The 24,377-nt window shown below is 47.4% G+C and overlaps 1 protein-coding gene across 1 annotated transcript in view; it reads right to left on the bottom strand.

Annotated features, from left to right (window-relative positions):
* Lrig1 (leucine rich repeats and immunoglobulin like domains 1) overlaps positions 1-24,377 on the bottom strand; it is a 99,949-nt gene that overhangs the window by 8,094 nt on the left and 67,478 nt on the right. Inside the window, exons 4-12 of the mRNA XM_050160271.1 lie at positions 21,124-21,261; positions 18,979-19,122; positions 17,338-17,481; positions 16,008-16,151; positions 13,762-13,905; positions 11,511-11,591; positions 8,117-8,188; positions 7,227-7,298; positions 4,435-4,598 (exon numbers count right to left, since the gene is read on the bottom strand). Of these exons, the coding sequence (XP_050016228.1) occupies positions 4,435-4,598; positions 7,227-7,298; positions 8,117-8,188; positions 11,511-11,591; positions 13,762-13,905; positions 16,008-16,151; positions 17,338-17,481; positions 18,979-19,122; positions 21,124-21,261 (1,103 nt within the window). The remainder of the gene's footprint in view (positions 1-4,434; positions 4,599-7,226; positions 7,299-8,116; positions 8,189-11,510; positions 11,592-13,761; positions 13,906-16,007; positions 16,152-17,337; positions 17,482-18,978; positions 19,123-21,123; positions 21,262-24,377) is intronic.

The raw sequence follows: 24,377 nt of genomic DNA on the forward strand, positions 1-24,377 counted from the left end.
CAAAGAGAAAATGGTGGCAAAACCCAATACCTACAGGGATCCTGGGGAGGGGATAGGAGACTCAGTAAGGCTATTTGTGCCCGGCTGTTAGCTAATCACTAAAATAACCAAGCAGAAACCCAAGGGGCTGTGTGGTGCGCAGGATTTACAGCATGGGCCGAGGAGACAGCACTAAACAAACAGGAATAAAAGGCGGCCAGCAAGCAGATACATGATCCCCACAGTGGGCAGACTGTTTGGTTTTTGTCGCCCACTTTGCAACAACAAAAGTAGGAAATATACAGATAAGAAAATGGCAGCCAGGAGACACTGTCTAAGGAATCCTAGATTCTGAACATTTTATATCTTACTATAAAAATAGTCAACTAAGGGAACTCTATGTACTAATTAAAGACCATGAATACCTTAACAAGGAGACACATTATGAAAAGGAACCAAATGTAGTTTTAAAGTAGAATAAGTGAAGTTTTACCAAAAAAAAAAAAAAAATCAGTCAGAGGGGCTTGACAGCAGAACTGAGCTGGCGGAAGAGTATGACCCGAAACAGATCAATGGAGATCTATGCCAAGAACAAATAAAAGTGAACACTGAGAGATGGCAGAGGCCTGTTCCACAGCATCGAGAGGAACAGCAACATGCAGATTAGCTGGAGACCACTACGACAAAGATGAAGTTTTCAGAGAAATGGCCCAAGCATACTAATCTGATGGAAAAGATGCATCCCAGGTTCAGTGAACTACAAGTATACTGGAGAGCTATATCCAGAGGTGCCATGATAAAGATGCACCATGGGAAACCTGTTAAATACCAAAACAGCCCCAGATCAACTCATTACATTAGAAGGATCCTCCAAAACACAAGCAGTTAACTTCTCATCAGAAATCAGGGAGGCTGAAGATAGCAGAAAGACATACCCAAAGTCCTTACGTAGAAATTATAAACAAAATCCCCATATCCAGCAAAAAACACCTCCCAAAGTTGGAGTAATTTAAACATTTCCAGATATATATAAAAGAAAAGGGAAATCTGCAGTAGAGAATTTCATGCTTCTAGACCTATGCTGCATATATCCTGGGCAAATCTTGCAGACTAGATATAAAAAAAAAAAATCCAAACACTGTAAATTACACACCTAAGTATAAAAAAAACCCAACACAGGCCAGTTAGCCTAGCGGAACTGGTAAGCCAAGCCCTAGTTTCCAGTGAGAGATCTGACTCAAAAACACAAGGCAGAGAGGTCCTAAGGATGACATCTGAAGGTGACCTGTGGCCTCCACACACATGCAAACAACAGAAAAAGGTCTACAAACAAAACAAAAGCCATGCAGAATATATCGTATCAGCACAGTTGTGTGATACAAAATCCATGATGCAAGCTTGAGTTGCTTTTTCATATCCCACACTCCAGTTACTATCCCACTCAACCGTATCTCCATTTCTAGGTGAGAGTAACATTTTTACACTACAAACCCAAGAATGAAAGAATAACAAGAAAAAATAAATAAGGAAAAGCTGAGAAGTGGAAACACCACGTTTATGCTTCAGGAAGACAATTCAATTAGGATGTCCATGCTCCCAGGTTAATATAGAGTCAGTAAAATGCCAAAATCCTAGTTTCCGTTATTAAAGAAATTTACAAATTATTATCTTTTAGAGAAATGGCAAGGGACCCATAATTCTCAAAATAATCTTGGCAAAGAACAAAATATGGAGTTGCAGAAGTTCTACAATCCTTGAAGAAAGCAGAGGAATAAGGGATCATAACCTGTGTGAGGCATTAGTTCTCACAATCACAGCGACAGCACAAACAACAGTGTGGAGAGCTTAAGACTTTTGGAAACTCTAAGACTTTTGCACTGTGGCTGTCAAGAAAATGAAGACCTCACAGAGTAGGACAACATATTGGCAAATATATCCATGATCAGAGTCTGGACTATAAAAAGCGTTTACATCTAAAGAGCAGAGACACAACATGGACAAATTATTTGAGCAGCTAGATTTTCAAAAGAGACACATTCATCTAGTAAGCACAGGACAGTTCACGCCACAGCTAAGTCATAGGGGAAACAAATGTCACTGTGGAAAGTAGATTCCCCATACACTGTCAGTGGGTATATGGCGTTATGAAGCACCTTTGGGAAAACAGATTCAGCAATCCTATTCTAGGTATAAACCCAAGAAAACTTACATAAAAACATAAAAACCTGACCGTGTGCAGCACATTGTTCAAAAGCTCCAAAGAGTACTTACTCATGCCCAGCATCTGATGGGTGGACAGATACACTGAATAACATATAACAGGAGGCCATAGTGCCACACTAAGTGAGTAATGTTAAGGAATGCTACAATGGCGCATACTCAGTGCTAGAATGCCAGGCGGTCCTGAATTCAAACCTCAGCACCATCACAGCAGAACTGAGTTATATCTTGCCAGAAGGGGCAAGCTAAATTTTTGTATAGTACTATTTATGTCAGCTGTCGAGAACAGACTGATCCGAGACAGAACTGGACCGGTGCCCTCACAAGATTAGGGACAGACTTGGGACAAGGGCAGCTTCATGGCATAAGGGTGGGGTTCTTTTAGAGACGATAAAAATATAAAATGAGTAGTAATAATGGCATTAATTTTGAGTAGTCTAAATCCATTTTCAGAAGGTAGATTTTTACAGTACGTAAATTATATTTCCTCTTAAAAAGCTTTATTCAGCTACAATCCACCCCTGTAAAATATACAATTCAGTGTTTTTTTTTTTTTAGTATCTTCACAAATCCTAAACATTTTTATCACCTCCAACAGAGAAGACTCTGTCCTTTTTAGCTCTTCCCTGTCTATCTCCATCTCCATTGTTTTCCATTCCGAAGGAACTGGTAACATCCTCCTCCTGCCTCTGCAGTTCTCCTTACTCTAGGCATTCCACGTGACTCCATGCACTTGTGTGATTGCTGTCAGAGTCCATCCATGCTGTGAGATGGACTAACTGACCTGATGGCCAACGGGACTGCTACCCACCTACTGTCTATCATGGGGGTCTGGGCAGCTCCAGCTTGGGCTGTTATGAGGAACACTCTGCAAGCACTTGGTCAGTGCTGCTCCGCCCCCTGAGCTGTATCACAGGGGTGGCCCAGTAGCCCATAGTGTACTGTTTTCACAGTAAGGCTCCTGTGCAGCAAAGGGCTGTACTTGGACTTACCTAACTTCATAACTTCATGCTAACTTCCTAGACTGTGTAAGGTGGCTGTTTCTATTTCTTAGAAACACAAGTGGGAGACATCGAGAAGAATCTGAACCCCTGATTTCCTATCAAAGATTCTCATAGGTGGTTATGAGGGATTGTTGCTGTGATACCAAGTGTGACAAAGCCACCAGCTAGTGATCAGGTACAGCCTGCCCCAAGTCCCATGGCTGCCCTCTAGCAGGAAAGATGGAGGAAGCCAGTGAAACAAGTTAATGGCCGTGGACTTGCTCAGCACTGGCCTTACAAGTGGGACCTGCTATTCTGTGACTAGGGCACTCTCTCTATAACCTTGGATTCTACTTTGGGAACTGATGTGGTGGAAGGAGCGGAAGACTAGATAGAGGACACTTGTCTCACCTCAGGCAGTCATAAAGAAAAAGAAAAGAAGTTGGACAAGAGGCTCTGGACATCCGTGCTGCTGGATGGGGTCCTAACTAGCGCTGTCCAGGAAGAGACCGGAAGCTCAGTGAGGCCGAGGGAACCAATGACAAGAGGATCACACACGCCACTCCTGCTCAAAGCAACCAAGACAAATGTATTTTCGTTCTTGGAATCCATTTTCTTATCTATGTGGTTATGTTAGTGTGGCCGGAGCTAGCCTATGTGTGTTTCAGCTGTTCCGCATTTTCTGTGCTCTTTGTAACTGAACTTGGATCCTGACCACCCCTGCTCACAACGATGGTGAAGGAAGAAAGACTCTCACCAGTGCACATTTCAGTGGTTTGGACAAACGGCAAGAGTGCAAGTCAACATCGAGGAATTATTTTTACTACAGTGGCTGTTCTCCTGAGACCCATTCTTCCTGTGTTTAACCTCTCATTCTTAGCGATGGAAAGAAATACACATTGAAATCCCATCCTCATGCACTGCGTAAATTCACAGCCAAACCCAGGCACCAGACCCTTTTGAAAAGGCTAGAACTATCTTCCTGTAACTGATTATTTAGATTTGTAGCTGAACCTACTCCCTTCTAATTAAATACATGTACTCCAAGAACCACATAATGAGGTATCGTACAGTAAATAATGTGGTTTCCGTGGGAAATAAATTGTACCCAGCAGCTAATCTGTAACCACGGACTACATTAACTACCACCATAGGAATACGTCTCATACTGAGCAGTTCCTTCTGACCTCTCTGCCCTTTATCCAGCAAACAAATAAACAAACAAAAAATCAAATCTCAAAGAAAATCTTACCACACACGAAACTGTCCGGCAGCACTGAGAAAATGCTCTGGCCCTTCAGTGACTCTGGGTGGGCACAGGTGGCTGTCACAAAGGTCTGTAGCATCCTGCCCACTAGCCATGGGGGCAGCCACTTGAGCTGGCAGTCACACAGGAAGCTCTCACTGCTGATGTGGCTGGAAGAGAAACAAGAGATGGACACTTAGCATGTATCCATTGGGGGTGGCTCCCTCACACAGAGAACAAAGCATTGCAACCAATCAGCTGAGAAGTTGGGACATCAAACTACAAAAGGAGTGCTATTCCTCATGGCTTTCTCCAGTGACCAAGGACAGTTCGTGCTTCTGATGGAGTCAGAGGGGCAGAACCCAAGATGCTGCATGTCTAGCAACCCCAAGAGAATGCTTGTTCTAAGACCACACTTGGAACAGTAGCACCTAGTGAGTCTACCCATGTCCTAAGGGGGTCAAAGCTCCTGTCGCCCTGGGGATGCCTTCTAACCTGCTGTGATCGTGAATGTGTCCCACATGGGAAGAGCACTGCCTGCTACTGGCTCTCCACATTTCTGATAAGCTGCACCGAACTTCCAAGCTTAAGCAGACTTTAAATCCTACAACAAATCCTATGAAATCTTTTTCCTAATGGCTGTTATCTTTTGATTTCACAAAACTGTGAATGTTTTAACTCCCAAACCAGAGCCTCAACAACACACCTTCCTCTTGCTCGTGTTTACCCTCACACCAGCAAAATTCAGCTCCACCTCCAACACAGTGTTTGCGAGTTCACTGCTGCAGCCCAGCAGGCATGAAAATGCTCAACTTTGATTTTGTGAGGCTCCAACCAAAACAGAGAGCATTTTCATTTTCAGGCAGCTGGGGTTATACTTCCAAACAGAAATCAGAATGGCCATCTGAGCGGACATTCCTTCTCCAAGAGTCACTCAGATAAGTCACCCAGAGTCTAGCTGCCTGAATCTTTAAAGACCTGGAGTCTTGAGTTAAAGAGTGACACTGGCCCACAGCCAAAGACAAGACGACAGTGAATGTGTGGGCTTCCCATCATGAACTGCCTGGGGTATGTGGTGGCAAAGGGGGCAATTCCAAGCACATCTATTCCCACAACAACAAGTGAGCTAGCTTTGATTTCCATCTCTGATGGTGTGGAACTATTACATGGCACAGAGGGATGAACACAGCCCGGAGTAAAGCCTCCTCTTCCTCCTGTTCTCATATCCCCACCTCAACCTCTCCAAGTCACCTTAGGAAATATTTTCCCAAAGACTTAACTATTTATCTCAAAGCACTAAAATAGGGATGCTGGTCCCTCTTTGACAACAGTACCAGTATGAGGTTTTTTACACCTTTCACTTGATGGGCAGGTAGTATCCACTGAGAGATATCTGAGGGCCGTCCTGCTAAGGGGCTACTGTGGTGGCAGAGGCCATCAACACCAGCCATAAGAAAGTGACTAATTCATACACCACACAAGAGGTGAGTGTCACAGGAATGAGCCCTGTGTGGTGGCTGGCTGTCAGAAACACTCCTCATCAAAAGATACTTGTGTGTGGTAGAGCACAACAGACAGGAGAGGCGTAGTGAACAAGGCCGGGACACTGCTGGGAGCTGGGACAGGGATATATTTAAATTTATTTAAATTTTAGCCATAGGAACAAATTGATGGGGAAAAAACCTCATTCAACCCTTGAACAGATGTTTGTAGGAAGAATCAGGCTTTGTACCACATTCAGTATACCTGCTGGGTTCAGCACTAAGGTTTTTAGTGAGTCCCACCCCAGGGAAGAGGCCAGGCTAGACCCGGCAAAATATAAGTACTAGGAATGGGAAGGTCTTCCTAAGTGATGAGTGTGAGGACCAGAGAAAACAGGAAATGACTGGTATAGACACCAGTAAGATCACTAGTTCCTGGTCAACCATGCATCCCATAGGTAGAGGCGAAGGCCAGGCTGTGGATGGTGGGACCATGACCTATAGATTCCAGTCTTTTCTTCACTCAGGCAAAACTTCATGCCTCCAACCAGCCCAGTTCTTCACTGGCTTACTTTGTGCATTTTCATGATTCCAACTCAAAGTGTGTTTCTAATCATTGCTTGTGGAAATTTACCCAAAGGCTGACTAAGGAAGGGCACAGAATAACCTGCTGCAATCTGATGGAGAAGAAAATGACCAAGCAAAGTGAACCTCTTTCTCCAACCAGAGGGCTGGGCCCAGGGCCTGCCATAGTTTAAGAACACAGAGCAGTTGAAGGGAAAACAGGCAAGAAACCAAGGCTGAGCATGCAGAATTAGGCCATAGACACCAACTCCTTCAGGAAACCCTTCTCAAATACAAAATCAAACCTAAAAGATCAAACAAAATTGGTATACCTAAAAAGGTGATGATCCATTTTACAGAAGAGATTTTATCTTACATATCAGCACGGCCTTAGTAGACTCTGGCCTGCAAGCCCACTGTCTGTTTCTGTTGGTATGAATCTAGCAGCACACAGCTGCATCCGTTTGTCTGTGTATTATTACTGCTGTCTGCTGTAATAACATATCTGAGTAGTCATGACCCAGCCCCTATGACCCAAAAACTCCAAAATGCTTACTACGTTAGCAATTCAGAAAAAAAAAATTGGTACCCCTATCCAGAGTTAAGCCCCATAAGGCATTTTTCTTTTAACTTACATCTAATCTATAAATGATCAGAGCTATTATATAAAGTGAGCACAATGCAATTACAGGTTTTGCTTATTCTCAGAGTCTCCACACATGTCAATCCAACCATGGATTCCAAAGTACTCACAGCTCTTTAAGATTCTTCATCTTTGCAAAGGCATCAAACTGGATAGACCTGATTGCATTCTCTCCCAGGTTCCTGAAATAGAACACATAATTTGTCCATAGGAACTGTGGGCAGCTGTCAAGTGTGTGGCTGAGTGAGAACAATTAGGGGTTTTCCAGGCCAGCCCTGGTTCACAGATGACCCATCCAAAGGAGCGACCCATGTACCATGTGGCAGATCCATTGGGAATGGCTCTCAGTTCTCTTGTTTATGCAAGGACACAGAACAACTTGGAGACCAAGTCAACCATAAGAGCAGCCCTGAAGCTAGGTAGAAAGCTGAGAAAAAAAGTTACCCAGCAGAACAAAGGCTAACCTTGATTCAAAGAAGAATAAAACTAAGAACCAGGCACTAGAGGCATCCACTCCCAACAACAGCATAAACATCTCAGAACTAGTGCTGCCTACTTGGTTCCAAGGTCCCGTAGGCAAGCATCCCTGCCAGTAGGAAAGTTCCCTGCATGTGCTAGAAATGCCTTAGCTGCTAAAGGGGAGGGGTGCTGCCTGGCTTTGCCAGGATAAAGTATCCTTGTGGAGTAGCAAGAGCTCATGGACCCTGCAAGGAGTCTGATGCAGGGTGATGTAGTCCAGCAGCTGGGACGAAGGTATTTGTTCCAATACCAATTGAGTTAATTAAGAGAACGCCAGCAGACTATGTGCTTTGTGAGTGTTCCTGGCATGGGCAAAATAAAGGCCAAAGTTGAAGCTGACTTATAATGAGAAGGAAGCAGATGGTGTTTCCAAACAGCCTGTTTCTCGGTTTACAAAGAAGCGATTAAATTGCTAGCAGACTTCCCCAGCAGCCATGTTTATCAGGCCTGTGGGGAGGGCAGTGTCTGGCAGGATACTTACAGGTGTTCCAGGCCTTCCAGCCCTGAGAACGCTCTCTTAGCCACAGATTTGATCTTGTTTCCAAACAGAGTTCTGTAGTTTCCAAACATCCAGGCCCAAGGTAGACAGGATGGGGACGAAGGCGCATCAGGAAAAAGAGAACACATCATTAGGGCAGTGCTACCTGACAAGTGTCTGAGAGGGGGGGGATCACAGAGCTGCAGTACACAGGCCATCCCCACTCTGAAATTAAATACCTTTAGCTTTATTACAATTTCATGCCGATGACAGGCTGGAATCGCATGTTCCACTCGGTCTTAAGAGACCCCTTGTAGTGTCAAGTAAAAATCACCATGGCTACACCATGCTGTCTGTCCTAGGACCACCCAAGGGGGTAGGAAGTTTGTCAAGGTGGTAGTCTTGCAGGAAAAACAGGCTGGTTACCGTTTCAGTGAGAAGTAGAGTCAGAAGGCAGTGTAAACTAGCAGCGAAATCTGCCATTCACCTCCATGCTCTGTGGCATAGAGGGTCCTAAGTGACCAGAAGAGAACAAGAAGATAGGCATCCATCCAGATGACCCCATAGGTCTTTACATCTGCTGTGCACTACAGTGGCCAGGATGCAGCTGTCCTGATCTTTACCCTTACCCTTAGGGCCTGGAGAGGCCCTGTACTCTGGCTCTTGAGTGAGAGCCCAGAAGTTATATGCAGTAGACCAGAAGTTCATTAAATCCCAAGTAGTTGGGGTGTCACAGTCTACTTTCCAGGTAACTAAACTCTGTACCCTTAGGCATTCGTGCATGGGACAAGACTGTCAAAGTTCCAATCCTGGCCTTAGCAGTGAGTATTGAGTTAATATACACAGTGTTCCTTTTACTGGCTATGAAGCTCAGAGCTCCCATCCAAGGGAGACCCTTGAGTATGCTGAACAATTAAATACAAAGTTCCTTCCTTTGTTATTGAGGACTTTGATGAGAGGCAGGTATCTCTCGGGACAAGCAAGAGTGGCGCTTGTCAGCAGCTCTGCCCCTTCAGTTTAATGTCTCCCAGGATTTTCTAACAGGCATGCTAAGCAGGCTGGATGCCTGGGAAATGTCAAAGTCCACAAGGCCAGGCAGTGTTAAAGTGGACAGAGGAGCCCATGGACAAAGCTAGGCTGGCTCAATTCTTCCCGAGAGAGGTATTTCTTGTTGAGGATTTCCAGCAAGAACCAAGGATACAATCTGGACTAGAGACTAGTCATTCTTCCACCCATGTAAGTCTGTCCCAATAAGAACCAGGAATATCATCTGGACTACAGGCTGGCCATCCTCCACCCATGTAAGATTGTCCCAGTAAGAACCAGGGAGACGATCTAGACTAGAGGCTGGCGGCCATCCTCCACCTATGTAGGACTGAGGCCACGAGGGAGGCTAAGTACCAGTCTGTGGCTAGAAACTAATGAAAGGTGACGTGATGTACCAGGTTGTACCATGGCCAAGCCATCACCCACCCACCACATGGCCTAGAGTCAGGCTCTGAAGGGACAGACAGTACAGGGCAGAAACATGGCACTGGCTTATACCCCAGAACAGGCTCAAACAGGGCAAGGAACACAGAGGTGCCAGTTCCACCTGTTCCCCAGGGCATCACTGAACCACACCATAAGGCTTCTTTAGAAACAGATTCCTGCCCGAGGGCTTCAGCAGTCAGTTCAGCCTTTACACAAAGCCCACTGTTTCCAGCCTTAGTAAGGTGAAGGGCAAACAGGCGAATGACCTCTCTACCTTCTTCTTTCATGGGCAATCTATGTAGACACAGAAACCATCTCAACCTGAAAGCACTTCCACAACCCACAACCTGGAATTCTTACTTTAAATAAACCAATTGCCCAGAAACCAGTGGCTATGTTCACTTTGGCTCCTTAGCCACAAAACTAGCAGCAATTAACAGCTCACGGGGCACTGAACCCCAAGTGTGTCTGCAAGACTGCCAATTCCTGCACTTACTCAGATCCCCACAAGCCAGGGCACCATGTGCTCCAAGTCCTAGTAAAAACAAACTGAGCTGTTTAGTGAAATCTCCCATAAACTAGATCTAGGAAAAAGTTGTGCCTTATTTCATCCATTAAATATTAGTCACGTTGACCTCTTTTACAGTGAGGGCAGCTGTTATTTCTAACGGTGACAACAGCAATAAAACAAATTCTCAATTACACAGTGCCAATCACTCTGCTGGTAGGCTGAATCAGGCCCCGCCCTCCTCTCGGCAGACATCTGGGGGTACTATGAGGCGGGTTCTCAAGCTTGCAGGTGTTGATGGCTCCCCGGGCTGGAAGGGTGCTTCAGGGAAGAGGTGGCAGCCTGACCTCCCCAGTGACCTCAGACATCACTTCTTAAACCCTCTTACACATACGGCCAGTCCAGCCAAAGGCTCCCAAAGGCCATTTCAATGCTTGCTAAAGCAACCACAAAGGCACCCTGGTGTGTCCAGAGTGGAGGAACGTGTCATGGCAGGACGTGTACTCGTGTCCTTGGAAGGAGCCATGGCATGGACAAACTTCCTCCCCATATGGAGCGCCCATCCAGGCAGGAGGCCAGGGTCCCACTTGTGTAACCCCACATATTCCCTTCAAGTGCACTTCACACAGAACACCGTCTTCCCGCCTGAACAATGCTGAGAGCGGACCTGGAGGCGGAGTGCTGGCCTGTACCACTTCTCCCACATGTCTCTCCAGGGTCTATGAAGTCCAGAAATGCCCCTCCCTCACAAGCTGGCTGTGGACTGGCCCCAGCAGCGTAACTCCAGTGTCGTTCTGAAACTTGGACAAGGGAATGAGTAACCCCCCCCCAACCCCGTTATCCAGGTGTACAGCTGAACCTGCCACCTGCAAGGCCTTGGGCTCAAAGTCGTCCCACCTAGCTCTAAAGTCGCATAATGGAGCCTGTCCTCATGAGACAGATCATCAGGAACCTCACACAGACATGGGTCTAACACAGCAACTGGCAAATTCTTGGAGGGAAGGGCAAAGACTCCCCAGATTGAATTCAAAGTAGTTATTCCTAGTAGTCTCCTTAATAACTGTGCCCAGCTGAGATTGTAATTAATAACAGAAGTACTGACAAGAGCCTCAAAACTATCAAGTCACTGAAAGATATTTCACACATTTTCTAGAAATTAAGGAAGGCAGCCATACCCTTCTGTGCAGAGGACAAAACACTTAGGTGTTTCGGATGGGCTGTGAACAGGGCCAAGACCAGCAGTCCTAAGGAGCATCACACGCTGGCAAGAGTGGCCTGTGAGCAGCTAAGGAGCCCTCACCCTGGTCCCCAGCCTCTTCTCTGCACACAGCACACCCACTGCTGTCCTTTGTGAGCCCAGGGGAGCTGCTAGAGTGCATCTCCCACATACAGAATTGCACACCCAGAAATACTTACAGTTTGCTGAGGTTGTCGAGCCCCATGAAGGCACCGCTGGTATCTTCGATTGTACCTGAGATCTCATTATGGTCCAGGTCCCTGAGAAGAAGACAGAAGGTGAGTTCACTCCCTCTTGAGCTATGGCTTCATTCTTCACTGTAAGGGAGACCAGCCCCACACCCGGGCTTTTCACTGGGAGGCCTAAAGCATCTAGGTGTGCCCCAGAGGACCCAGCATTATGTACTGCCACGGCAGTGTGGCTGAACAAAGTCCTTCTGCATACTTCCAGGGAAGCTAGCACACCCATCAAATCTTTTGGCTGGAGCCAGGGAGGGAAACAGTAGAGACAGCACCAGAAGTCAACACCTTCACAAAGCAGACCTCTAGCCCAAATGATTCCCAATGGCTCCTGTCTACTCTTGTATTAACCACAGTCCTCTCTTGGGGCTCAACCAGGACACTGGAAGGCACGTGGGAGAAAGGGATGGCAACAAGCGGGGCTCTGCCCTGGTGTTCCTTCAGGCTGGCCTGTGTCTGGGGCCGGTACCCTGCTCCTCATGAGGCCTCTCCAGCACCGGACTCTTAGCCAGAGCAGACATCTGGGTGCTGACTCAGTCTTGTGACCCACTCGCCAGGACAGGAAAAATAAGGCCAACTCCTCGGCCCCAGGATGTCTGAATAAGGTTAGTACTTCGGCTTCCTCTGAGCTTCCAAGAACAGGTCACAGTGCCCAGCGACACACCATACCTGCAGCCAGACCCCTACTCTCATATTTGGTACTTTCCAGATTTTTACAGGGCCACAGTCTCAGCACATCCCTTTCCAGAATCCTTGTAGATATGGCCAAGAGCAGAAAGGGATGCAGCTCTTGGCTCGGGGAAGAAGCTGGAAAGTAACTGCCAATTGGGAGTAGAGCTGGGACGCAAGTGCAAAACGCTGGCTGTGACCTTCACTTTCCAGTCTGCCGCTAAGAGAACAGCACTGATGGAAGGCACCTCCCCTTTCAGTGAGTCCCACCCTGTCATCTTTAGATAAAGTACAGCAGGGGCCCAGGCTGTGGCTTTGTGTGTCTGTCTTCCTGCTCTGGGCCTTGCCTGCCAAAGTCTCCCTCTCTTTCTGGCCAGCTTAGCCTGAATGTTTCTGGCCTTTCTGTTCAGGTCTCACAAGGGCTCACAGACTGACCTCGGCTTGGATAGCTTGGCACTAGTTCTTCGTACTCCCCAGCAGTGACTCACTCCTGAAGCCCACTCTGCCAGGTGTGAGTGCAGAGAAAGGCCTTCCTCCAGGCACATGACAGGCATGCTCTCCCAGTAGAAAATCACACAGAAGACAAGGTTGCCGAAGCTGCTCCCACTCTCTGTTGAAAACCCTATACCCTTCTGGGAATTTTGGGCTCAGGCTGCTAGGAATCTGCCTCACTTTTGTAACTACAAAGTCCCAGGAAAGCACCCTGGGCAACCTCACCCAACTGGATGCTGTAAAGGGTGCGACATTCACACTTCCTCTTTGTTACACCCCTCCATAGTGAGGCACAAGCAAGGACCTCGTTTCTATCTCTCTGGGATACCAGATCCACTGAAGAACTTCAAGTAGCAGGAAAAAAAGAAGTCAGGGCTGGGGATGTGGCTCAGTGGAAGAGAGCATGCCTGTCATTCACAAGGCCCTGGGCTTGATCTACAGCAACATGAGAAAAAAATTCTCAAATTTACAGCCAGGCCCAGAAGCTCACACACCTGTAATCCTATTGCTTGAAGTGGGAAGATAGCCACAAGTCCAAGACCAGTCTCAGTTATATGAGTCTGAAACTAGCCTGGGCTACAGAGATCCTGTCTTAAGAAGCAAATGAACAAAACCACCACCCTCCCAGCTCAGAAAAGAAAAATGGATGAGCAGTCACAGACAGAAGACTGGATCAGAGACACACAGGACTGTCTGGGTGCTGCTGCAGGTACCCTGTGTAGGCACTGCTTTCCAGACCCACCCACCCTGTCCTGCCAAATGTACTAAGAATTACTGATAATAACAATTTTTAAAGAATCCTTATCCCTCTGTAGGCACCATCCTGGGAAAGAAAAGATTTTTCTGCTGAATGGTAATTTTTTGGTCAATGATATAAAAGTTCAAGTCCATGTTCCCATAGCAGGCCAGCTTTGGGTCCAATTCTGACCAGACACTAGCAAGAGGGAATCTCAACAAAGCAGGTGCTTTGCTGTCTGCTCTCCCACCTGGGTACCCTTTATTCTGTCACCCCCAAAAGCAAAATCCTTACAAGACTCGCAGACTCTTGAGTCCCTTGAAGGCGCCTTCAGCGATGTGGCTGATGGCGTTGTGGCTGAGGCGCAGGATACTGAGGCTGCTCAGCTCGGCCAGGCTCTCCTCATCCAGCCTAGTGAGGTTGTTGAAGGACAGAACCCTGAGGAAAGAAGAGTAAGACATATGACCATCAGGTTATGTGGATGCTCTCTGCACTTGGGCAGTCACGCCACACCTGGCCTGACCTCACCAGAAAGGGGATACTTAAGCATACCTACAGGAATCCTGAGTAAAAGTGGCCATACAGAAAGAAACCCATCAGGTCAACATTTATCTAGTCTGATAACTAAACGAAATCCAGGCCAAAAACTGAGGACTAAGGCTTACACACACTGTAGACACCTGTCATACAACCCAAATCTCAAGGCTCCAAGCCCCTCCATTGCTGGTGTTGGCAGAGACTGATACAGTGAACAGAATCTGGAAGAGTTCTGCACTCAGCAAGGAAGCCACAGCTACACTCCTGTATCGGCCAGCAGAGGGCACCGTGAGCCACTGCCTGGGACAGCCAAACCAGGACCTGTCATCTTTGCAGGATAAGACCCTGACGCAGAAGGCCTGGGTTGTGACCACTACACCTACCATCAACAGGGATCAGGCCCCTGGCATGCATTGGACTCTATGCTGGAATCCAATTCTCTTCCCAGTGCTACTGCAGGTGCTGCATAGCACTGGGTTGGTTATGTTCATATCAGTTATCTACAGGTAGAAAGTTAAGCCTGGACTGGTACAAAAAGCAGCAGAATGAATTGATTGAAGATTGAGGTGGTTTTGAAGGTGGTAATGAACACTATGCTTGCTGTCCCTCTTAGAGAAATAAGTCACAGTGTCTATCAGTTGCAAAGATCTGGCAGAAAACCAAAATTACATCCTCGACTACAATTAAAATTAGCTTAAAGGAAGGGCGAGAACACCTTGGAAAGCAATCCTACATCTGGCTGAGGTTTTCTAATATGGAGCAAATTACTAGAACTAGTCCAGTACAGTAGAGTGAACATTCCCTTTCTCTAGAGGGCACTAGAGACACTGTCATATTGCCAGGCAGAAATGGGAGGAGGGAATTCAAGGGCCTCTCTAGAAGTTTACTTTTCCATGTGGCCCCAGCTCCAGGGGCTCAAACACTTTTTTGGTATGTTTGGAGGATTGTCCTCAGGTGGGACTAGACTGAACACCTACAAGGTCCCTCTCTTCCCTACTACTCCTAGCCCCCAACAGAAAGTCATGAGTCAGGCTGGTCAGAGCTACTCAGTACCACGGGCGGTGGTCAACAGCAGCTTCTCTGGGTAACAAGAAGCTAACCCGAGGAATGAACACTAACACAGAACCTAAGTGCAATGAACACAGTCCCACAAGGGACAGGACCAGCTACACTATGAACTTCAGGGAAGTGTGGGATATGAAGACATTTGCACTGAGGGTGGACGACCAGAGGAAAACTCAGCCTGCAAGACCCTGTCAGCATCAGGGTCAAGTGTCTCTGAGTATGGCTGGCAAAGTCAAAAACCACCGGGGAGGCTAAGTAAGGTGTGGCATTCCTACCAATCGCCTGCTTTGGTGGATCAGTCTTGTCCTGTAGCCAACCCTAACCAAACAAGATAAAAAGAAAGAAAAAAACCCTTCTGGGCCTCTCAAAAATAAACCAAAAGAACTAGACAAGTGGCAGGGACAAAATGTCTGCTAAGTCCTTCTGTGAGGGGATGCCTAGGTCACACACACACACACACACACCCATCAGGGGGGTCAGTCATTACCATTCTCAGGAGCAAGGGTGCAACCTGGAGCCCTGTCCGGGAACTTCCCAAAGGACCTAAGGGATGCTGCTTCTCCACACATCCATCATCAGGCACTGGGACACAAACAGGCCAGGAATGAACCCAGTGTCCTGAGAAACTGAGGAAAGGATGGTAGAGATCCCAAAGCTAACAAAGCCTCCGCCCATCAGCACACCACCATTTTCTGGTTTCACTGTCCTACTCAAAAGTGACAATATCTAGGCTTCTGTTCTCTGGAATGTCCTCTCCTTCACTGCTGACTCCAAGCCTCAGACCTAAGACTCATGTGGGTCTTCCTTCCTGAACAGATCTACCATGCTCCCTGCCTCTGGGCTGCCTCTTCCTCAGGACCTGTGGGGTGTGTTGAGCCCATGGTTCCTTGACTTGAGGCTTCACCGGGTACTGTGAGTGACTACTGCCCCAGACTTACAGCTCGTGCAGCTTCTGGCAGAAGCTCCAGCCATCACGCTGGATTCGGGAGATGGAGTTGTTGCTGAGGTGCAGCTGGTGCAGGGCTGTGAGGCCGTACAGGGAGCCGCTATTCACTTCCACCAGGCTGTTGTACTCCAGGTGCCTGCAGAGATGATACACACAGGATGAAGAGACCGCCATTCCCTCATCACACAGACAGCAAATAGGAGGCCTGTTTGTATGAGACATGGTCATTAGCACAGAGATAAGGATGCACATCTTGCTCTATGTTCAGTATCAGTGAAAAGTTTAACCAACGGGAACTTGCTTTTGTCCATCTGACTTTCTCCCACTGCTCTGCTTAAGTGTATTTTTAAAAAATTCTAAGAAACACACAGGTTTAGCATAAGCAAGTGGAGGGCAATCGATTTTCTTCTGAGAAGTCTGATCTCAGCAAGTGACCATTTATTTAGACTTCAGATTCCCCAATGAACACAGGAAACTGATATCCAGGTAATCAGAAGTAAAAAGTGTGACCAGCAAGAAGCTGAGCGGCAGGCTCCTCCTGTGCATGCCATATGAAGTGGGTGTGTATGGGGAGGGGTGGGTAGTGGGACATGCTTCTGAGGATGAGACAGGGCGGCATACTGGGGGCTGTGGGCCCAGGCTTCCGGCCTTGGTCCCAGATACAAAGACACAACAAAAGTACAGGCTGAAGTGACTACCTCGTGAAAACACGCTTGGTGGTGGTGGTGAGGTGACACCACCTTTACTGCCTGGCTGTGCAGATTCAAACGACTGTAGAGGTCTAAAATCAGAAGATCAGTGACTGCCTCTCTGCTATTCTTTTTCAGTATTCTGGCAGCAGACAGCTCTGCTGCTGCACACATCTGGCTGGAAACCCCCTGATAAAAGCTGCACATCTGCACTCAGCGTCTTGATTAGCTCACAAGACAGGAATAAATCTCCCAAGATGGACTATACATTTTGGCCCACCTGCACATCAAGAAAGACCATCAACCCAGCATGAGGAAGGAAGGGACTTCCTCTAAGATGTGGGAGTAGAGAGGCTGGGGGAAGGAATCATTCTGCAGTCTTAGGCTCCTGGAGGAAGTGGGGGAGGAGAGCAGGCCCAGAAGACTGGTGCAGTCTGTCTCCTTCCACTTCCTTAGCTGACCATGTGTCTGCTGAAACCTCCTCCTACCTCTCAGGGAAAAGAACCCGGGCTTTGGTTCATTGTGCAGAAAAAGGGCCAAAGAGCAGGGGACTGGGTGGAGGCAGCCACCACACCCAGCTGAAAGAGTCCATGCCTATGTCCTCCCAGAGCCCAGGAGGATGCCTGCACTTACAGCACGTGCATTTTAGACAGCCCCCAGAAGGCACCATCTGTCAGCTTGCTGATGTTGTTTCGTTGAAGCTTCAGCACCTCCAAGCTATCGAGGCCCTGGAACGTGAGACCCTCAATCAGCCGAATCCGATTCCGATTCAGGTCCCTATGGAAATGAAGCCATCAGGTCACAACATCCCATGTGCGCATCTAGCCTGCACCATTCCCAGAAGTTCAAGCTGGTTTTTAAGTCAATGGGGGAAACTATGGAGGAGGAGTCTTAGGGGAGCCAAGGGCACACCTCAGATGGCACACTGACAACTGTCCACAGCATGGGAGATGCAGTAAGAACACTACAGTGACTGCATAGCTACCTCTGTGCTAGCCCTGGTACTGAGGGAGCATAAGCACCCACATTTCTACCCGGAAAAGTCACCATTCATGAGTCTACAACAGGCCCTGAGCAGGACTCAGGAGATGCATTCCTTAACTGAGGTGCTCAGCAACAGAAATCCATACCAGATGCTTCAACCTAAGAAAATCCTAACCACTAGGTATCAAATAGCAGCTAACTTCCACTCGGGTGTCTGACAGACCTCCGTACAATGGAGAGAAGTGACTCTTTATGGAGAAGTGGGGGTGGAAGCCCACACTTGGCCCCTAGTCCTAGCAGAACAGCTTTGACCAAGAGAGAGCAGGAATCTAGGTCAGCTGGATCCCATCAGCAACTCTGGGGAAGGTGGGAGAACACAGCACTAGCTAGGAAGCCCTCGGTTTTCCCCAGATATTTCTGCAGTGTCTCATGACCCTGCTTCACATAGTGTCTTTGGCCTCTTAGACTGAAAAGAACAAAGCGGAGCTCCAGCACCCAAGGCTGGTGGTACATAGGAGCGCGAGGACAGAACACACTCCACCTTGTCCCGGCCTGACCTACAACTGCTTCGTTCTGTTTAAACCAAACCTTGAATCTCAGCATATTCCCTGAAATATACTCTTCTGCTAAAAGGACGACACAGAAAAGCAAAGAAACAGTGGAAAAACCTTTCACTAGCTACGGTTAATTTGGTTAATGTAAGTTTTCTAGCAACCTTCTGCTGTTTATGCTATCTGGAAGGATGCAAATATATTCTCTTATACAAAAACAAACCAGTTAACCTTCTAAAGTTTAGGAATGAAGTGGTGGCTTCCTTCAGTCAGAGGTGGCTGCCTCTGATCAGGCTAGCTGCATAGCAAAGAATTCAAGAAAGTTCAGAGGCCTTTGTGTTCAAGGCACAGCCTGCCTCAGTACTTCTGAGATGAGACCGTCGTGGGAGTGGTGGTGCATGCCTGTAATCCCAGCACTTGGGAGGTTGAGGCAGGAGGATCAGAGAGGGAAAGCCATCAGCAGGCGTCAGGGACTGCATTTCAGAAGTACAGTGTCAGCGAGGACAAGCATTTATGCACGTGGGTCTTTTCCTCGGCCATCTGAGGCAGCCTGCTGACACCAGACCCAGCTCCTAATTTGCTTTTATTAGGTGTTGCAGTAGGGTCATAAATGATAGTTTATGCAGAGCTTTACCAAGGGGGGTGAGGAAGGGGTGGCGATTGGTACAAGGTCCTTGGGGAAATTTGGCCCCCATAAAGTTTGGCTAACCTTAATTAAAGTGCAGGTTTCTGTACTCACAATTGTGTCAGCCTGGGTAGCCTGAATGCTTTCACAGGAAGCTGGGTGATCCTGTTTTTGCTCAGACGAAGAGTCAGCAGCGACCGTGACAGACCATCAAATGCTCCAGACTCCAGGCTGCTGATGCGGTTGCTTGCCAAGTTGCTGGAATGATTCAGGAGAGAAAATGTAGTGGCAGGAGGAGCCGTCCTCACTCCTTATAGCACTGAACCCAGCTGGGTCTGCTAGGAAGCACTAAGACACACCCAGAGGGTCAGCTGCTCTCCACTAAGTTGTTTATCATCTGGAGGCTTCCAAGCCTATCCTGACTGGAAGACAGGGAATGTGGGAATGCTGGTAGCAGAAATGTGTGATCAAGAGAAGACACTGAGACACACTGTGCTCATGCTGGTGGGGATGACACTAACCTTTACGCACACCAGCTGCACAACACAAGGCCTGCCGCACTCAAAAGAACCTGTGGAAGTCCTTCACCAACAATTAGTTCAGACTGGACAGAAAAGCCCTAAAAGCAAAAAGTCACCTGGGAGGCAAGGTCAAGTGGGTTTTACCCTTTGGGAAAACAGCCTTTATTTAAGCCTGAAGTGGGTCTGACTGTATGATTTACATAATGAAAATGTGCAAACCGTTCATTTAAATAATTCTAACACCTTCAATAAGAACCTCTGTGAGTTCTTTGGAAAACAAGAAGCATCTTCACAGGGCTACATGTTATGCACATCAGGGGAGCCTCCTATGACCACACAGGAGGGGGCTCTTTCTCAATACACATGGCAATGGGCAACTCAGATGCAAGCAGCTCAAAGAGAAAATTCTATCAAGTAGTAAAAAGACAAGACATAGCCAATGATACAGGCTCCTCCCAAGAGGCCATTCCACACCTCTTCCTGCCTTCCCCAGACACATGCCTAAGTGAAAATGAGACAGACAAGAGAGAATCTTCAACCGCAATGGGTTGTATGCCAAGAGGGAGTGAGGCACTTCTGTTCCCGCCATCAGGCAGCAGCCCAGAGCAGGGCACATGAGGACTCTGCAAATGGGGCTGGACTGTTTGTTCTTAGCACTCAAGATTAAAGAGCAATCGGTGTGATGAAGACATAGCAGTCAACAGCTGCCAAGTAGAAAGTGCCCTCTGTATCTGTGCAGGGAAAGGACAGTGCACCCAGGGTGACAGTCAGTGGCTGCATTGTTCCACATAAGAAGCACTAAGTGGTGGCTGGACCCCTTTTGAAAGTCCCCTCCCAGGGCGTTATAGAAGCCAAGGTCTCTTGTTCCCAATTCTTGTGCCTTGAGGAACTCTTGAAAGCAATCACTCTTCTCCCTGGAGACTCAGAAGGACTTGGGAAAGATGCACCAAGTGACACCCTTCCTGATGGTCACAGTGAGCCCTAAAGCAGCTTTGCAAATGAGCTGCAGAATAAGTCACAAGCAGTGAAACAGGGAATGAAATGCATTCACAACTAGAAACTGTTTCTTTAGCTTCGGTCTTCAGATTCCTCCCCAAAGCAGTATTTTCCTACCTGCAGTGAGTGGATTACATAGGTTTAACTTCTTCATTCCTGTCTACCATCCACTCAGTGTAAGACAGGTACTGAGACTGTTTTTTTAGACATCTAAAACAACTACAAAGCTGAGTAACGGCCCTCTCCAAAGGAGCCAGCCAAAACATGGCTTATTCAAATGGTCTCTGATGCTACAAAGACAGAAATGCTCTTTGAACCTGTCTCCCTGTGGTTCACACCCACTCATCACCCAACCACTCCCTCCCAGCTTTTCTGGGAGACAACTCAGAGCATGAGAGCAAAACTAGACTTCTAGCAGAGAGACTGGTCCCGACTCCTGGGCTCTGCACTGTGAGTGGGGCAAGTTCCTTGGATAGCCAATTAACCTCTCCCACCTCACGGCTGCCCTCCACCTGTGACACCACAGAGTACTACATACAGGGTTTGGAAATGCTCTAACATGGGTGCCCAAGGAATCATGGGTAGACTCCACTCTTGGCCTGCCAAAGGTCTGTACAACTTCATAGATTTAGCCAAGCCAGGGCCAGAGTTAAGCCAGCACCCACCCTGTGTCTAGGACTGAGAACCAGGGCAGTTATTACAAGGCCTGGAAGTTAAGGTACAGGATGGCAGACACACTTACAGCTCCCTTATACGAAGGCCATTAGGGAACCAAGAGCTTCGGATTTCCGTGATGTTGTTCAGACTCAGATCCAGGACTTCCAGGGACAGATAGGACTTCAGCTGGCTTCCATCCACACTGGGGATCTTGTTGTGCTGCCTGAAACAGAGCAAGGGTGAGACAACAAACTCTTACTTCCCCACTGTTTTTTTGCGATTTTACTTTTACTTAAAATTGCAATTCAGTGATATTCAATATTCATTATCCCTCTTTCTATTGCATTATCATCTGCTGGCTCAGTGTTATATATAGACTTTTCTGTGCAGAATAAGTTCTTTGCCCAAATATTGTACCTCAGCTGTTCCAGCTAAGAGAAGAACATAGGATGAAGACATGCCCATTGCCCAGTGATAGATGACATGCAAGTGCACCAAGTTGTCCCAACCCAACCCCATCTCTGATCTCTGGTACCTAGCATTGTGACTTAAGACTGCAGGCACCAGAGCCCAGAGCTCAGTTGTTTGTTATTTTTTTATTTATCTATTTTTATTTTATGAGCGTGTTTTGGCTGCATGTAAGGTGTTGAGACTCCTGGAGTCACAGACAGCTGTGAGCTGCCATGCTGGTGCTGGGAATTGAACCTGGGTCCTGTTTTGGTGCTCTTAACTGCTGAGCCATCTCTCCAGCCCACCCCACCCCACAAGAGCTCAGTTTAATCCAACTGAATATGTCACAACACAAGTTACAATTTCCTGACATGTACTGTATGCCAGGCATGAAGACAAATGGGACTGTAAAAATACAAAGATGGTGATGACCAGACCTGACTCTAAACTGAGACAGGTGCTCATGGCTGGGCCCAGCTGGAGCCAAATCCCTGAACCTCTACGTTGGTAATTTTGGCCCTTGGTTTTCTCATCTGAAAGATGAGGCCACAGTCTGCTCCCTGAAACCACACTAAAGCATCTGGAGGGCACAGTGGAGCTTAACTTCCTGCCATGACTTATTTGCACCTTTAATCCTGTTTCTGCAAAACCAAAACCTAACCAGCTAGCATTAGCAACAGCCGGCAATGGGGTGAGGGCTGGGCACTGATGTGGGCTTGGTTCTGCCTGGAGGGGTCACAGTGAAGTTCAGTGGGTGGTAGGTAGTGCTGGGACTGCAGATCCCAGCCACACACTCCCGCCAGCTATGAGTAAACAGGGGCAGCTCTCCAACCAATCAAAAGCCTTTTGGAACAAAACCCAAAAGAGCCTGGTGTTGCTTACCAAGTGGCATCTCCTTTAAACAAACACTTGACCAAATCGGTTCCAACAGGCATAAACAAGGACCTCTTTCCCAGAAGCTCTGGGACTCTCAGGCTCCTTTGTTCTCTTCGCAAGTCTCCCAGGCCCTGAAGCTCGAAATGCATTTGCACAACTGTGCTGAGGCAGAGACAAACTTTACCTCTCCAGGCCCCTCCCTAAGCTACTTCCTGAGTTCTTCATTAATGTCTTTAATAAAGGCGGTCTCTTCAGTTTTCTGACTCCAAAAGGAAAATAGAAGCTTTATTATGTAAAGTATGGGAAGAAAAAGAACAAGAAATAAAGGACACAGCACTGGGCCTCATCCGGGAACTCTGAATATAGTACCAGGGAGCCAGAAAGAGAGGACCTGGGCAGAGAAAGGATGGCTCCACACAAAGAGTCTGGCACAAGCAAGCCCTAGGACACAGTTTAGCCTCTCTCCTCTCCCCCACACCTCCTCTGTCTCCTCTGCCTTTGTCTTTTGTCTTACACGGTTTTCTTCTTTCTTGGCAGTATATTTATCCACTGAACCGCATTCTAGGCCCCCATTCTGGATAAATGCCACTGTGAAGAAGACAAGACATTTTCACACAGTGGAAAAGTTCCCCACCGAGCAGAGAAGGCAGCCATGGAGACTGTGGGAGTGAGGCATGAGCTCTGGGACAGACAGTCAGGAAGAAGTTGCCAGGACAGGCCTGAGAGGAGGACAGAGGCAGAAAGAGCCAGTTGGGGAGATCAGGAGCTGGGTCAGACTTAAGAGCTGGCCTGTTGGGCCGAACCAAACCAGGGAAGCACTCAGTGGGCCAAGTGAGAGGGGTTGCCACCAGAAACAAGGACACGAGAATTAAAAGAGGAACAGGTAGCACCCCAAGAGAAGCACTGGATGGTCAGCAAAGCCAGCCAGGTGCACAGTGACACCTGCAGTCAGTTCGTAGCCCAGCAGCCTAACAAGCCAATCAGGTCATCAAGCTTGGGAACTTGGGTGAAAGCTCAGAATAGGCTCAACTTTCAGATCCTGTGGGTCCCACACCCACAGATTTAAGCAAATGCATTCACACATGATAGTCAGTAGAAAAAAAAAGAGACCTGTACTGCACATGTGCCGACTTTCTTTTCATCAACCCTAAAACCACAAAGACAGTGACTACAAAGTACTTGTACTGTCTTGACTATTAAATGTAATTCAGAGATGACTTCAAGTAATGTACACAGGGCCATGCAAATACAGCGTTGTTTTAGACACAGAACGTAAGCATTCAGGGTTTAATTATCTATGAAGAACTGCTACAATTCGACAAGAAGCCATCATGATTAAAATATCAGCAACGGGTGCTGGAGAGATGACGCAGATCTCGTTCAGAGAACCTGAGTTCAGTTCCCAGCACCCACGTCAGGTTGCTCACAGCAGCCTGTGACAGCAGCTCAGGGGAGATCCAATACCAACTTCTGGTCTCTACAGCCACCATGAGACATGGAATACAGTCACACAAGCACACACCTACACATAAAAGAAAAACAATGTTTTTAACTAGCAGAGGACTTAAATAGACATTCTCCAAAGAAGATACACAAATGGCCAACAGGTGCTGGTAAAGGAAGCTAAGTCAGTCCCGACAGCGACGATCAAAGGAATGCATGGCCATGCGAGCGCAGAGAAATCAGACTGCAGCAGGCAGCGGGGGTGAGCGGTGCTTCAGAAAACAACGGCCATCTGAAAGTTAGCACAGGATCACCACCTTTTAACACCCCCTCCCCCCAGCAGACGACTTCAAAAAGACATTTTCACAGAAGCGCTATTCAGAGTATTCCAGAGATGAAACAACCCAAATGTCCAGTGGCAGATAGCTTATAAACTACAGCAGCCCAAACTATTGTATCACCTCGTATGGGGACACATACAACTGAACGTACGGAGGCTGTAAACGTTTGGTAACAGACTTATGAATGCACACAATGACAAAATAATAACCCAAAACTGAATGTGCAATG

The sequence above is a fragment of the Alexandromys fortis genome, unplaced genomic scaffold (assembly GCF_014885135.2).
Source record: "Alexandromys fortis isolate MF-2015 unplaced genomic scaffold, M_Fortis_MF-2015_v1.1 scaffold_111, whole genome shotgun sequence".
Classification (NCBI taxonomy): domain Eukaryota; kingdom Metazoa; phylum Chordata; class Mammalia; order Rodentia; family Cricetidae; genus Alexandromys; species Alexandromys fortis.